Genomic DNA, 15,774 nt, shown 5'->3' on the forward strand with positions numbered 1-15,774 from the left:
TCTGCTACAGTTGTATCAACAACCTTAAAGAGGCTGTACATTGTGTTGAGACCCGTGAACATCCGGAATAGAATAGATCTTCAGCAACCCATCCTCCTCAAACCAGGGAAGCGTCCAGCAGTCTCCGTAGCTGTGACATTGCGATGACGTAGGTGGAACAGTCGAAAGTAGCGATGTTGGTTGGTTGGTTTGTTGTTTAACGCCGCACTCAACCATATTCCAGCTATATGACGACGGTCTGTAAATAATCGAGCCTGGACCAGACAATCCAGTGATTAATATCATGAGCATTGATCCACGCTTTTGGGATCGATGACATGTATCAACCAAGTCAGCGAGCCAGACCAACCGTTAGTCGCCTTTTACGACAAGCATAGTCGCCTTTTACGGCAAGTATGGGTTGCTGAAGACCTATTCTACCCCGGAATCTTCACGGGTCCGAAAGTAGCGATCCTGTGCAGGGGTGGTCACACTTGGTCGGCCGGTTCTCGGACGGTCTACAGTAGAATTGAACTGTGAGTATCGGTCCCAAAGGCGGCAAATGGTGCTGTGGTGGACGTTGAAGTGGCGTGCAACAGAAGACCCCGACGTTCATACAATGATTGGCCCTCATTCTATGAAGGTTTGTAGCACTGTTTTGTACCTAAAAGGATCTAGATCTATGCGCAAGATTAAGTACGTGTGACTTCATAATTACACTGACAGCCATACAACAACCAGCTGTATCGCGGAATAAAATAGTTCCTCAAAACGAGAGGTGACATGAACGTATGTATGCTCCACATGCTCTACAGGAACAACTTTTGTAGTTGCGTTACAAAAAATGTATTCAAATAATATCCTCATTAGATGAGAAATGTCTGTTAAGAACTACCTCAGTAAGTCAGTCACAAAGACAGCGCGTCGTAATACATTTAATTAAGTGCAAGACGTCAAAATGGCCGACACGATAAACGTGACGGGAGAGATTTCGGAAGTTGTTAATGAACCTGTGGCGGTTACATGTTTTAGTCATCACTGAACAACTGGTCGATCATTGAAAGGTGATTAAAGATGTGTTAATTAGACACTAAGGTAAAATCATAGATTGCTGTAGACTGTCACTGTCAGCTAAGACACGAATCGAGTCGATATACAAATGGTTACACGGCTCAGGTAGATATACAGACAGTAACACGGCTCCTGTAGATATACAGATCGTAAAACGGCTCCAGCAGATATACAGATGGTAGCACGGCTCTAGTAGATATACAGACAGTAACACGGCTCCAGTAGATATGCAGACAGTAACACGGCTCTAGTAGATATACAGACAGTAACACGGCTCCAGTAGATATGCAGACAGTAACACGGCTCCAGTAGATATACAGACAGTAACACGGCTCTAGTAGATATACAGATGGTAACACGGCTCCACTATAGATATACAGACAGTTACACGGCTCCACTAGATATACAGACAGTAACACGGCTCCACTAGATATACAGACAGTAACACGGCTCCGGTAGATATACAGCCAGTAACACGGCTCCGGTAGATACACAGACAGTAACACGGCTCCGGTAGATATACAGATGGTAACACAACTGTAGTAGATATACAGAAAGTAACACGGCTCTAGTAGATATACAGACAGTAACACGGCTCCAGTAGATATGCAGACAGTAACACGGTTATAGTAGATATGCAAATGGTAACACGGCCCCAGTAGATATGCAGACAGTAACACGGCTCCGGTAGATATACAGCCAGTAACACGGCTCCGGTAGATATACAGACAGTAACACGGCTCCGGTAGATATACAGATGGTAACACAACTGTAGTAGATATACAGAAAGTAACACGGCTCTAGTAGATATACAGATGGTAACCAGCTCCAGTAGATATACAGACAGTAACACGGCTCTAGTAGATATACAGATGGTAACACGGCTCCACTATAGATATACAGACAGTTACACGGCTCCACTAGATATACAGACAGTAACACGGCTCCACTAGATATACAGACAGTAACACGGCTCCACTAGATATACAGACAGTAACACGGCTCCACTAGATATACAGACAGTAACACGGCTCCACTAGATATACAGATGGTAACACGGCTCCACTAGATATACAGATGGTAACACGGCTCCACAAGATATACATGACTTTAGTGTACAGATGGTAACATGGCCCCATACAGTATATATGCACGTAGTTACAAAGTTCCAGTATAAACGAGGTTGATATTTGTTGCTGAATGTTGCTGATTGCGGTGTTAAACAACATTAATTAATTTGGTCATTTATGGAGATGGCACACACACAAACACACTCTCACAGTAACGTACTCACACACAAACACACTCATACTCACGCACTCACACACACACACACACACGCGCGCGCGCACACACACACACACACACACACACACACACACACACACACACACACACACACACACACACACACTCACTCACACCCAGACGCACACACACGTACTCACTCATACACACACACTCACCCACCCACCCACACACACACACACACACACGCACGCACATACCCGCATAGACACATACTCTCACACACACACGCACTCACATACTCATAATACACATCACACACACACTCACGCACACACATATCCTCACAGACACACACTCACACACATACACACTCGCACTCACACACACACTCAAACTCAAACACACACTCTCTCACACACACACGCACTCACATACTCATAATACACATATCACACACACACACACACACACACACACACACACACACACACACACACACACACACACACACACACACACACACACACACACACACACACTCTCCAACATTAATATATTTGGTCGTTTACATACTTCGACGTTAATCCGAACTCACTCACGCTACATCAGCAGTGCTGTCTGTGAGGATTACATTGAAAATATTTACGATGTCAATGTGCAGCGGCCAAGATAAAAATCATAAACCACAACACGTGCACCGGCAGACAGCCCATTGTCTCCAGATCGATTCCTGGGGGGATCTCGGCCAATAGTTATGTATGATCGGATATAAGAAATCGATAATTAAGGTATGGAGTTGCTAGTTGTTGGAATCCCGGATTGTTTAGCGAGCCATGTCACGACAGATACTGTGAGATCGATTCAGTGTCCATCAACGAGCTGGCTGAGGCTTCATGCTTCTTGCATTCAAAACAACTCCCGACACCAACTGTGCCCTCTCTGGCAGCCCGGCAAGGTAGGTCGCCTGCAGCCACTGGAGTGAAGCAGTATATGTGATTGTACCCTTTTATTAACATTTACTTATCTTTACGACAGGGACAATGTATTATATTGATTTCATGTCCAATAACAAAAACGCTACGTTGTTTGAAACAACGAGTCTGGATAAGTGCTCTGTTTGGAAAAACGTACAGTGTTAAGTGAATGGTTACTGGGTCACTTGAAACGTCAAGTATGTTTCAAGTAATGGCATCTCGGGAGATTGGGTCGATGTGTAGGTTGACGATTTTACACTTTACCGTTTGGTCAGTATAAAACATTGTTTTCTTGATCTTTTAAATTCGTTGTCAGTTCTGTTTGAATACAACAGCTTGTTGAAAGGTTGTTTATTTTCGTGTTGTTTGTGTAGGCGATGGGCCCACACAACTGAACATGTAGGTCAATAAAGGGTCTTGCTACTATCACTGCAACACAGATATGTATATCAGTGTAGGCGTGTGTATATCAACTCAAACACGTATATCAATAGGGTCGTGTTGTAGAGATATTGCACTTGTATTTAACAGGGCATCCGTGCTACGCATTGAGGGTATGTTGTCTTTTGGTCTCCATGTTTTTGTTGCACGAACAAACAGTTATTCAAATTATCACTGGCGCTGCGTTACACGATATTGTTTAGTATAACTGTTTGATCTAGTAAAATGGTCTCATCTCACACACGTGCAAATAGCCGGCATCTAGATACAGCTGCGTAACCTTTTGAACTCAAGCGTTTTCTGATGATTATAGCCTACGTAAATACTTTTGTATATCGTATGTGTTTACATGTGACGCAATGATAACGCATCAGGTTACAGTCAAATTCGACCCGTGAAGATCAGCAACCCATACTTGCAGTAACAGGCGACTATGCTTGTCGTAAAAGGCGCCTAACGGGATCGGGTGGTCAGGCTCGCTGACTTGGTTGATGCATGTCATCGATCCCAATTGTGTTGATCGACGTTCATGATGTCAATCACTAAATTGCCTGATCGATTATTTACAGACCGCCGTCATATAGCTGGAATACTGCTGAATGCAGCCTTAAACAACAAACAAATAAACAAACAAACGATATGTATACCGCCTGGGGTTTACATAAGGTCACCAACTCTATTGTTTGTCAACTAAAATGGATCGGGTGATCAGGTTTATGATGTGTCATCACTCCCGACGGCGTGGACTTCGTTAAACTTCTAGTTTGGTAAATACACGACTATTTACAGACTTAATATAGCTGGAATATTGCTTACTGGGGTTAAACAATATCCACTTCACTTATGTACACGTCTTGTATAAATACCCTGACGGCCACGTGAGTAAGCAACTGCCAGCTGATTATGCGGTGGGTGTGCACGCTAGAGTACAATGGGTCGTCAGTTTGGGTCAGGGGGGTATTACACATGAGGCGTGTAAGCCTATTAGAGACGCGGGGATAGTTCACGAGCTGGGTGTGCAGGGCTAAGTGTTTCATTCAGTGAATTGATTGTTGTGCTGGCATTATGTGTTTGTTGTATTGACGACATTGTGTTAAGTGGCGAGGGTTTGATCTCGAAAAGGTAAGGAATATAATTGTAACAAAATCTATATTTTTTAAATTTTCATTGGGTTATTTAACAAGGACATAGAATTTAGAGAGTTTAGAATTTATTCTGTTTGATCATCTGCGTTGGCAGAAGAGATCACAGATGATTTAGCATTTCGACGTTAAGATTGCAATGTACTTAATTAATATCACTGATGACAATGAGTACCTACCATTATGAGGAGCATGTTATACCTACACTGATATGTCCAGAACACATAACATGGTGACGCAGTATGTAGGTTCACGCGTGAAGCCGTCATGGGGACACGATGAATGAACGTGTACTCTTCTTCTTGCAGTAGACCCGTGAAGACCCAGGTTAGAATAGGTCTTCAGCAACCCATGCTAACAGGCGACTGTGCTTGTCGTAAGCGACGACTAACGGGATCGGGTGGTCAGGTTCGCTGACTTGGTTGATGCATGTCATCGTATCCCAGTTGCATGGATCGATGCTCATGATGTCAATCACTGGATTGTCTCTTCCAAATTCGATTATATTACAGATCTTTTTGCAGTATATCACGGAAGTGGTCATCCAGGATAGCTTCTGCTAAAAATGGGTATTCGTCTCAAAACTTTGGTCCAAGTGATGCGTTACACGTTTACCTCAACGAAACATTCGAGCATCTGGGGTTGTAACCATCTGATTCTGTCATAGCTAAGGGACGCAACTCTGTTGTGGTTTAACGGGTTTATCCTTTGGTGCAGTAAATCTACTTGTATTTATGATAGTTAAACATCTTTTGCTGTGTTGGGCGCAAATATACCTTTCCTTATTTCTGGTCCAAGTCGCCCTTAAGCTATACCACCACCTCCACCACCACCGTCACAACAACCACCGCCACAACAACCACCGCCACAACCACCGCCATTATCACGCCACCACCACCACGACAACCAGCTCCACAACCACAGCCATTATCACACCACCACAACAACAACCACCAGCGCCACCACCAAAGCCATCATCACACCACCACCACCACAACAATAACCACCGCCACAACCACAGCCACTATCACACCAGAACAACAACAACCACCACCGCAGCCACCAACGCCATCATCACACCATCATCACCACCACCACCACCATCATCACTACCACCACGCATCCACCGCCATCAACGGTACTACCACAACCACCGCTACCACCACCACAACCTCCACCGCATCACCGATATACCTCCACAACCTCCACCACGTTACTGCCACCACTACCACCACCACCACCATCACCATCACCACCGCCATCACCGTCACCATCACCGTCACCACAACCACAATCACCACCACCACCACAACCGACCAGTAGGTTTATCGATATTATAGCCATTGATACGATCGCGCAAAGTGTATTGTAAGGAATAATCACATACATGTATTTATTCCCACGAATCATTATATTATACCCGTCGTTTATCATTAGCGATTCACACAGCGACCCGGGTACACACAAAAAAACAATCTACCTGCCACCAAATACCACAGCACGCTTACAGTCCGCTCATGCAACCCAATATATAAAACCATAACGTTTTTTTTGAGGAATTGTATCTAAGTTTAGTATGCGCCGTATGTGAGGTGTCCTGCAAGGAGAGTACATGACTCGCATTCCGTTAACCCTTGGTGTGCTGGCAGTGGAACGTCCACGGAGCCCGTAGGTTGGTCTTGGATACCGTGACATGAGCAGGGGCCGTACACCACGACGTCGCGCGGATCTATTGACTTCACATAAATCCTGCATTGTTCCTGTGTAGTGGACTGAGACAGGGGCCTTCATGCAGTGTATTGTGTTTCTGGCATTGGGCCTCGAGGGAGATGCCTTGATTAGCACGGCGGTGACATGACCACAGGGTCAATATCATCGATAGGGTATAACACGCATACACGTATGTGTGTATGAATGTGTGTCAATCGTATCTCACCATATCGGTGTATGGCAGTGTCTATATAAACTGTTGGTAAGTACGTATGCAATGTTAAACATTTTTAAAGTAAAAATGAAATTTATACAATTATGCCTTGATTACTCATTTATGTAATTGTCAGGAAACATATCTCCACACAGTATTCCTTGCCGTGTTTCCACACCAAACCTTCAGCATTGATTCAACTTTGCTCGGTACTAAAATACTCGACGTTGTCGATGTAACAACATCGTGCATTTTCAAAATCGTACATGCACTGCCAATGTTAATACATGTTTTCTAAAAGTGTATTTTCATAAACCTACATACACTGCCGGTGTCGCTTAATGAAGACGTAGTTTCATTAACCTGAAAACACTGCCGATGTAAATACATGTTCTCTGAAGATGAAGTTTTATGAACGTACAAACACTGCCGATGTTAATACATGTTATGTGAAGACATAGTTTCACGAACCTGAAAACACTGCCGATGTTAATACATGTTCTCTGAAGATGAAGTTACATAAACCTATATACAGTGGCGATGTTAATACATGTTCTCTGAAGACGTAGTTTCATAAACCTATATACAGTGGCGATGTTAATACATGTTCTCTGAAGACGTAGTTTCATAAACCTATATACACTGCCGGTGTCGCTTAATGAAGACGTAGTTTCATTAACCTGAAAACACTGCCGATGTAAATACATGTTCTCTGAAGATGAAGTTTTATGAACGTACAAACACTGCCGATGTTAATACATGTTATGTGAAGACATAGTTTCACGAACCTGAAAACACTGCCGATGTTAATACATGTTCTCTGAAGATGAAGTTACATAAACCTATATACAGTGGCGATGTTAATACATGTTCTCTGAAGACGTAGTTTCATAAACCTATATACAGTGGCGATGTTAATACATGTTCTCTGAAGACGTAGTTTCATAAACCTATATACAGTGGCGATGTTAATACATGTTCTCTGAAGATGTAGTTTCATAAACCTATATACAGTGGCGATGTTAATACATGTTCTCTGAAGACATAGTTTCATAAACCTATATACACTGCCGATGTTAATACATGTTCTCTGAAGACATAGTTTCATAAACCTATATACAGTGGCGATGTTAATACATGTTCTCTGAAGACGTAGTTTCATAAACCTATATACAGTGGCGATGTTAATACATGTTCTCTGAAGACATAGTTTCATAAACCTATATACACTGGCGATGTTAATACATGTTCTCTGAAGATGTAGTTTCATAAACCTATATACAGTGGCGATGTTAATACATGTTCTCTGAAGACGTAGTTTCATAAACCTATATACAGTGGCGATGTTAATACATGTTCTCTGAAGATGTAGTTTCATAAACCTATATACACTGGCGATGTTAATACATGTTCTCTGAAGATGTAGTTTCATAAACCTATATACACTGGCGATGTTAATACATGTTCTCTGAAGACATAGTTTCATAAACCTATATACACTGTCGATGTTAATACATGTTCTCTGAAGACGTAGTTTCATAAACCTATATACAGTGGCGATGTTAATACATGTTCTCTGAAGACATAGTTTCATAAACCTATATACACTGTCGATGTTAATACATGTTCTCTGAAGACGTAGTTTCATAAACCTATATACACTGGCGATGTTAATACATGTTCTCTGAAGATGTAGTTTCATAAACCTATATACAGTGGCGATGTTAATACATGTTCTCTGAAGACGTAGTTTCATAAACCTATATACAGTGGCGATGTTAATACATGTTCTCTGAAGATGTAGTTTCATAAACCTATATACACTGGCGATGTTAATACATGTTCTCTGAAGATGTAGTTTCATAAACCTATATACACTGGCGATGTTAATACATGTTCTCTGAAGACATAGTTTCATAAACCTATATACACTGTCGATGTTAATACATGTTCTCTGAAGACGTAGTTTCATAAACCTATATACAGTGGCGATGTTAATACATGTTCTCTGAAGACATAGTTTCATAAACCTATATACACTGCCGATGTTAATACATGTTCTCTGAAGACGTAGTTTCATAAACCTATATACACTGGCGATGTTAATACATGTTCTCTGAAGATGTAGTTTCATAAACCTATATACAGTGGCGATGTTAATACATGTTCTCTGAAGACGTAGTTTCATAAACCTATATACAGTGGCGATGTTAATACATGTTCTCTGAAGACATAGTTTCATAAACCTATATACACTGGCGATGTTAATACATGTTCTCTGAAGACGTAGTTTCATAAACCTATATACAGTGGCGATGTAAAATGTAACAAGGTGTTACTGTAATTTCTTCCTGAGATCGGTAACAAACCGTTACTGACTTTTGACGGGAGAGCTGTTAAATGAATGACAGTTGTACCACAACAATTCACATTAACTGAAACTATATAATGGAGAAAAAGTAATAAAGCAATGAAATATATTGAAGTTTTATGTGATCCGCAGTTAAGTACTTAGATGTGGTCCACAAAGCTTATTATAGGTTCGCCCCTGAATCCGTAACCGAAGCAACCGTTACTTCGTGAGTGAGTTGAACAGTATGTCACGGACTATGTATGTCAGGGACTTCGAAGTCTCGGACTCTGCTGTCATGGACTATGTTGTCACGGACTATGTTGTCATGAACTATGTATGTCACGGATTATGTTGTCACGGACTATGTTCTCACCGACTATTATGTCACGGACTATGGATGTCACGGACTATGTATGTCACCGACTATTATGTCACGGACTCTGTTGTCACGGACTATGTGTCACCGACTATTATGTCACGGACTCTGTTGTCAAGGACTATGTTGTCACGGACTATGTTCTCACCGACTATTATGTCACGGACTATGGATGTCACGGACTATGTATGTCACCGACTATTATGTCACGGACTCTGTTGTCACGGACTTTGTGTCACCGACTATTATGTCACGGACTCTGTTGTCAAGGACTATGTTGTCACCGAGTCTGTTGTCACGGACTCTGTTGTCACGAACTATGGATGTCACGGACTATGTATGTCACCGACTATTATGTCACGGACTCTGTTGTCACGGACTATGTGTCACCGACTATTATGTCACGGACTCTGTTGTCAAGGACTATGTTGTCACCGAGTCTGTTGTCACGGACTCTGTTGTCATGTACTATGTATGTCACGGACTATGTTGTCACGGACTGTGTATGTCACGGACTGTGTATGTCACGGACTATGTTGTCATGGACTATGTATGTCACGGACTCTGTATGTCACGGACTATGTTGTCATGGACTCTGTATGTCACGAACTATGTATGTCACGGACTATGCTGTCATGGACTATGTATGTCACAGAGTCTGTTGTCACGGACTATGTTGTCACGGAGTCTGTTGTCACGGACTCTGTTGTCCTGGACTTTGTATGTCAGGGACTATGTTGTTATGGACTATCTATGTCACGGACTATGTTGTCATGGAGTATGGATGTCACGGCCTAAGTATGTCACGGACTATGTATGTCACGGACTATGTATGTCACGGACTTTGTATGTCACGGACTTTGTATGTCACGGACTATGTTGTCATGGACTCTGTATGTCACAGACTATGTTGTCATGGACTATGTATGTCACGGACTATGTTGTCATGTACTATGTATGTCACGGACTATGTATGTCACGGACTGTGTATGTCATGGACTATGTATGTCACGGACTATGTTGTCATGGACTATGTATGTCACGGACTATGTATGGCACGGACTATGTTGTCATGGACTATGTATGTCACGGACTATGTATGTCACGGACTATGTTGTCATGGACTATGTATGTCACAGACTATGTTGTCACGGACTATGTTGTCACGGAGTCTGTTGTCACGGACTCTGTTGTCATGTACTATGTATGTCACGGACTGTGTATGTCACGGACTATGTATGTCACGGACTATGTATGTCACGGACTATGTTGTCATGGACTCTGTATGTCACGGACTATGTATGTCACGGACTATGTTGTCATGTACTATGTATGTCACGGACTATATATGTCACGGACTATGTATGTCATGGACTATGTATGTCACGGACTATGTTGTCATGGACTATGTATGTCACGGACTATGTATGTCACGGACTATGTATGTAACGGACTATGTATGTCATGGACTATGTATGTCACGGACTATGTTGTCATGGACTCTGTATGTCACGGACTATGTATGTCACGGACTATGTTGTCATGTACTATGTATGTCACGGACTATGTATGTCACGGACTATGTATGTCACGGACTATGTATGTCACAGACTATGTTGCCATGGACTATGTATGTCACGGACTATGTATGTCAGGGACTATGTATGTCACAGACTATGTATGTCACAGACTATGTTGTCACAGACTATGTATGTCACAGACTATGTTGTCACAGACTATGTATATCACAGACTATGTATGTCACAGACTATGTATGTCACAGACTATGTATGTCACAGACTATGTATGTCACAGACTATGTATGTCACAGACTATGTTGTCACAGACTATGTATGTCACGGACTATGTATGTCACAGACTATGTTGTCACAGACTATGTATGTCACGGACTATGTTGTCATGTACTATGTATGTCACGGACTATGTATGTCAAGGACTATGTATGTCATGGACTATGTATGTCACGGACTATGTATGTCACAGACTATGTTGCCATGGACTATTTATGTCACGGACTATGTATGTCACGGACTATGTATGTCATGGACTATGTATGTCACAGACTATGTATGTCACAGACTATGTTGTCACAGACTATGTATGTCACAGACTATGTTGTCACAGACTATGTATATCACAGACTATGTATGTCACAGACTATGTATGTCACAGACTATGTATGTCACAGACTATGTATGTCACAGACTATGTTGTCACAGACTATGTATGTCACGGACTTTGTATGTCACAGACTATGTTGTCACGGACTATGTATGTCACGGACTATGTATGTCACGGACTATGTATGTCATGGACTATGTATGTCATGGACTATGTATGTCACGGACTATGTATGTCACGGACTATGTTGTCACAGACTATGTTTTCACAGACTATGCTGTCACGGACTATGTTTTCACAGACTATGTTGTCACAGTCAATGCTGTCACGGACTACGCTGTTATGGACTATGTTGTCACGGACTATGTTGTCATAGACTTTGTATGTCACGGACTATGGTGTCACGGACTATGTATGTCACGGCCTATGGTGTCACGGCCTAAGTATGTCACGGACTGTGCATGTCATGAAATATGTATGTCACAGACTATGTTGTCATGGACTATGGATGTTACGGACTATGTTGTCATGGACTCTGTATTTCACAGACTATGTTGTCACGGACTCTGCTATCATGGACTATGTATGTCAGGGACTCTGCTGTCATGGACTATGTTGTCACAGACTATGTTGTCACGGACTATGTTGTCACGGAGTCTCTTGTCACGGACTCTGCTGTCATGGACTATGTATGTCAGGGACTATGTTGTCATGGATTATGTATGTCAGGGACTATGTTGTCATGGATTATGGATGTCACGGACTCTGTTGTCACGGACTATGTATGTCACGGACTATGTTGTCACGGACTCTGCTGTCATGGACTATGTATGTCAGGGACTATGTTGTCATGGACTATGTTGTCACCGACTATTATGTCACAGACCATGTTGTCACGGACTCTGTTGTCAGGGACTCTATTGTCATGGACTCTGTAAGTCACGGACTATGTTGTCACGGACTATGTATGACACGGACTATGTATGTCACGGACTATGTATTTCACGGACTATTTATGTCACGGACTTGGTATGTCACTAAATATGCTGTCACTGACTCTGTTATCAAGGACAATGTTGTCAGGGACCATATTTGTATGTCACGGCCTACGTTTGTCACGGACTAAGTATGTCACGGACAATGTATGTCACGGACTAAGTATGGCAACACAGGCCTTGACGCTTCCACATTGAACACGTGCATGGTGCTCACACAATGATGAACAGCTTCCTGTGTTGCTATTGTGATCACAGATGACAGCAGTGTCGTGATATATTCATGCTGCTTGTCGTGTGTAACTCGCATACCATGTACGTTCATGTTTGCAGTGTAAGTGGTCACAATATAAGACATGGTCATTACCATGGCGACCGGAAACAGATATCTATCCGAATACTTTGACGTTGCATGATCCTTTACATCGCCGGATTTAATGAAATGTAAAACATATGTCATATTTATTTATCTTTTTTTTCTGCTTTCTCACGTATGATTAAATTGTCCGTTTCATTAAAACCGGTAACACGAACTGTCAAATACCTGAAGGGGAAACTTACGGTGGCCCATAAGGGACATGGAGTCTGTTTTTCCATATTTTGATATTTCACTAACATTTATCGTAACCTTTTGCAAATTAACACGATTTGTCTTACAAATATGTGATAAATCATGTTTAAAGAAGATATTGAATCTCTGAAAAACGAAACGAAAATGTCAAAAACTAAAATGAAAATGTCAAAAACACAAAACGAAAATGTCAAAAACTAACATGAAAATACAGAAAACTATAAAAAAAATAGTTTGCACCGCGGTGGGAATAGTTTTCACCGCGGTGTAAATATTATTACCGCGGTGTAAATATTATCACCGTGGTGGGAATATTATCACCGCGGTGGAAATATTCCCACCTCGGTGAAAATATTTACACCGAGGTGATAATATTTACACCGCGGTGGAAATAGTGTTCTGTGTATTCATTTTAGTTTTTAACATTTTCGTTTTGTGTTTTTGACATTTTCATTTTAGTTTTTGACCTTTTCGTTTTGGTTTTTGACATTTCCATTTTAGTTTTTGACATTTTCACTTCACATTTCAGCGACTCAAAAGCTACTTAAAAGTACATTTTCTATGTTTTCGGATGTTTTTATACATGATTTATCACATATTTGTATGGCAGATTGTGTTAATTTGCAAAATGTTAAGATAAAAGTAAGTTAAACATCAAAATATTGAAAAACAGACTCCATGTCCCTTATGGGCCACCGTAGAAACTAGATATCTTTTGAACATTTCCCCGAAGATCTGGTGGTTTATACTTGTTTGTACAGTTTCTTGAAATCGTCATGTCCATGTTTTGTTTCGATGCGTCTGAAAATAATTTGAGGTTTTGATGTACACGAATGAACAGTGTTTCCGCCTTCATTCCAGCCATATCACGGCGGTGGTCACTCTCTTCACACAATGTTCCATGTTGGGAATCGAACCAGGGACTTCTACCTGACGAATCAACTTCTTAACTGCTAGGCTACCCCGCTTCCCCTCATATTCTTTTTACTGGTTACAGAAGCGAAACAACTATGTGACGAGTAAGAGTGTTATGAAAACAAAATAAACCTCCAAAGCATTTTTATTTTGCATGTTTGTTTTGTATAAACTGGCAAACGTGTGTAACGTGATCTACATTAAAATGAATGTTTTAACAGTTTCAGATGTGTCGACTATACATCACCATGGATACAGTGAACACTTCAACTGATGAGAACACATCACCATGGAAACAGTGAACACTTCAACTCATCAGAACACATCACCACAGACACAGTCAACACTTCAACTGATCAGATCACATCACCATGGATACAGTGAATACTTCAACTGATTAGACCACATCGCCATAGACACAGTGAACACTTAAACTGATCAGACCATATCACCATGGATACAGTGAACGCTCCAACCGATCAGGACACGAGGCCTCTTTCAGTTGAGAGCAATGAGTCTGAGGTTGACATTGAGTTCGGAGTCGACGTCAGGGATGAGAAACCGCCGTCGACAGCGGATGAACAGGACGACGTCACAAACGACGACCTGCTTGAAGAGGAAGCTTTCATGACCTTGACCCAGGAGGAACAATCTGCATGGGAAGACATGATCCAGAAACTGAAACATGAACTCGAACAACATGGCCAGGACTTTTCGCAATGGTCTGACAAAATAACACGAAGAAGAATGTATGCTTACGCCAGAATGAAAAAGCTGGAGAAGTATCATCAAACGAGACAAGGGTTTTATAGAAATATTGACGGATTTATAGAAACATTCCACGGGGATGTGTTGAATAGTGATGACAAAAGAGACGCAGCAGTGGATAAAAGGGACACCCAGGTTCAGTCAGGTGGTGGAGGAGAGAGAGACGACAAGGATGGAGCCGATGTCAGCCTCACGAAGGAACTAACCACACCGGTTATAACAAAAGAACCCCCAGCAACAGTTGCAGCAAGGCTCACGATCTAGATTCAATGGCGTCCAATGTGAATCTTACGGAGATGTGTTTGTTTCATGATGTTCAGCCACACCCCCACCACCAGCAGGGTTTGGTCAATGACCTGTCAAGGGATTCATTTTGATTTGTTCTTTTGTCCTGTTGGATAAACTGTTGCACAAGCTTTCCATTCATATCAAGTTGACGTACCACGTGGAAAAGGTTACCTGTGAAGAACTTTGGGGTTAGTTTATGGACACAAACATGGTATGCAATGGGGACGAGTTGTGTATCCTGCCTATCGTCAACAATGGTTTTGATTCAATTATAGAAAAGATTTATTCATGTGTCCGTGTATTGAGAACAAAGTTTGTATCGACAACAAATGCACAAAGCAAACATAAGCCTGCATCACTTCCAACATGCATACCAGAACAATGACATCTAGATATAGGGATAGTTGAATTATGTTGGAAATCAAAGCTCAAGGCAATCTAATGCCACTACATTCCCTCTGTGTGATATATTATTTATCACCCAAAACTAGCTCCCACTGGAGATATCGCTTTGGTGAGATCAAGCGATATCTTGTGAGGCTTGCCGAGGAGTTTTCCACTTTTATCAACTCGTGTTGATATAT

The 15,774-nt window shown here is 41.7% G+C and overlaps 1 protein-coding gene across 4 annotated transcripts; it reads left to right on the forward strand.

Annotated features, from left to right (window-relative positions):
• Positions 1-3,103: 3,103 nt before the first annotated feature.
• LOC124149758 lies at positions 3,104-15,442 on the forward strand. 4 transcript variants are annotated; one of them, XM_046521533.2, is made up of 2 exons: positions 3,104-3,256; positions 14,356-15,442. In XM_046521533.2, exon 2 carries the CDS (start codon positions 14,588-14,590, stop codon positions 15,164-15,166), a length of 579 nt encoding a protein of 192 aa, XP_046377489.2. In that variant the 5' UTR covers positions 3,104-3,256; positions 14,356-14,587; the 3' UTR covers positions 15,167-15,442. The 4 variants fall into 4 exon arrangements, with proteins under 4 accessions (XP_046377489.2, XP_048242185.1, XP_046377488.2 ...); XM_048386228.1 differs by lacking the exon at positions 3,104-3,256 and adding an exon at positions 3,717-3,829; XM_046521532.2 differs by lacking the exon at positions 3,104-3,256 and adding an exon at positions 4,691-4,838.
• Positions 15,443-15,774: the final 332 nt, after the last annotated feature.

The sequence above is a fragment of the Haliotis rufescens genome, unplaced genomic scaffold, assembly GCF_023055435.1.
Source record: "Haliotis rufescens isolate VD_foot unplaced genomic scaffold, xgHalRufe1.0.p SCAF_6, whole genome shotgun sequence".
Lineage (NCBI taxonomy): Eukaryota > Metazoa > Mollusca > Gastropoda > Lepetellida > Haliotidae > Haliotis > Haliotis rufescens.

What these genes read in the sequence shown, in the direction of transcription:
- LOC124149758 (XM_046521533.2), top strand. Translation starts at nt 14,588, where the DNA reads ATGGATACAGTGAACGCTCCAACCGATCAGGACACGAGGCCTCTTTCA.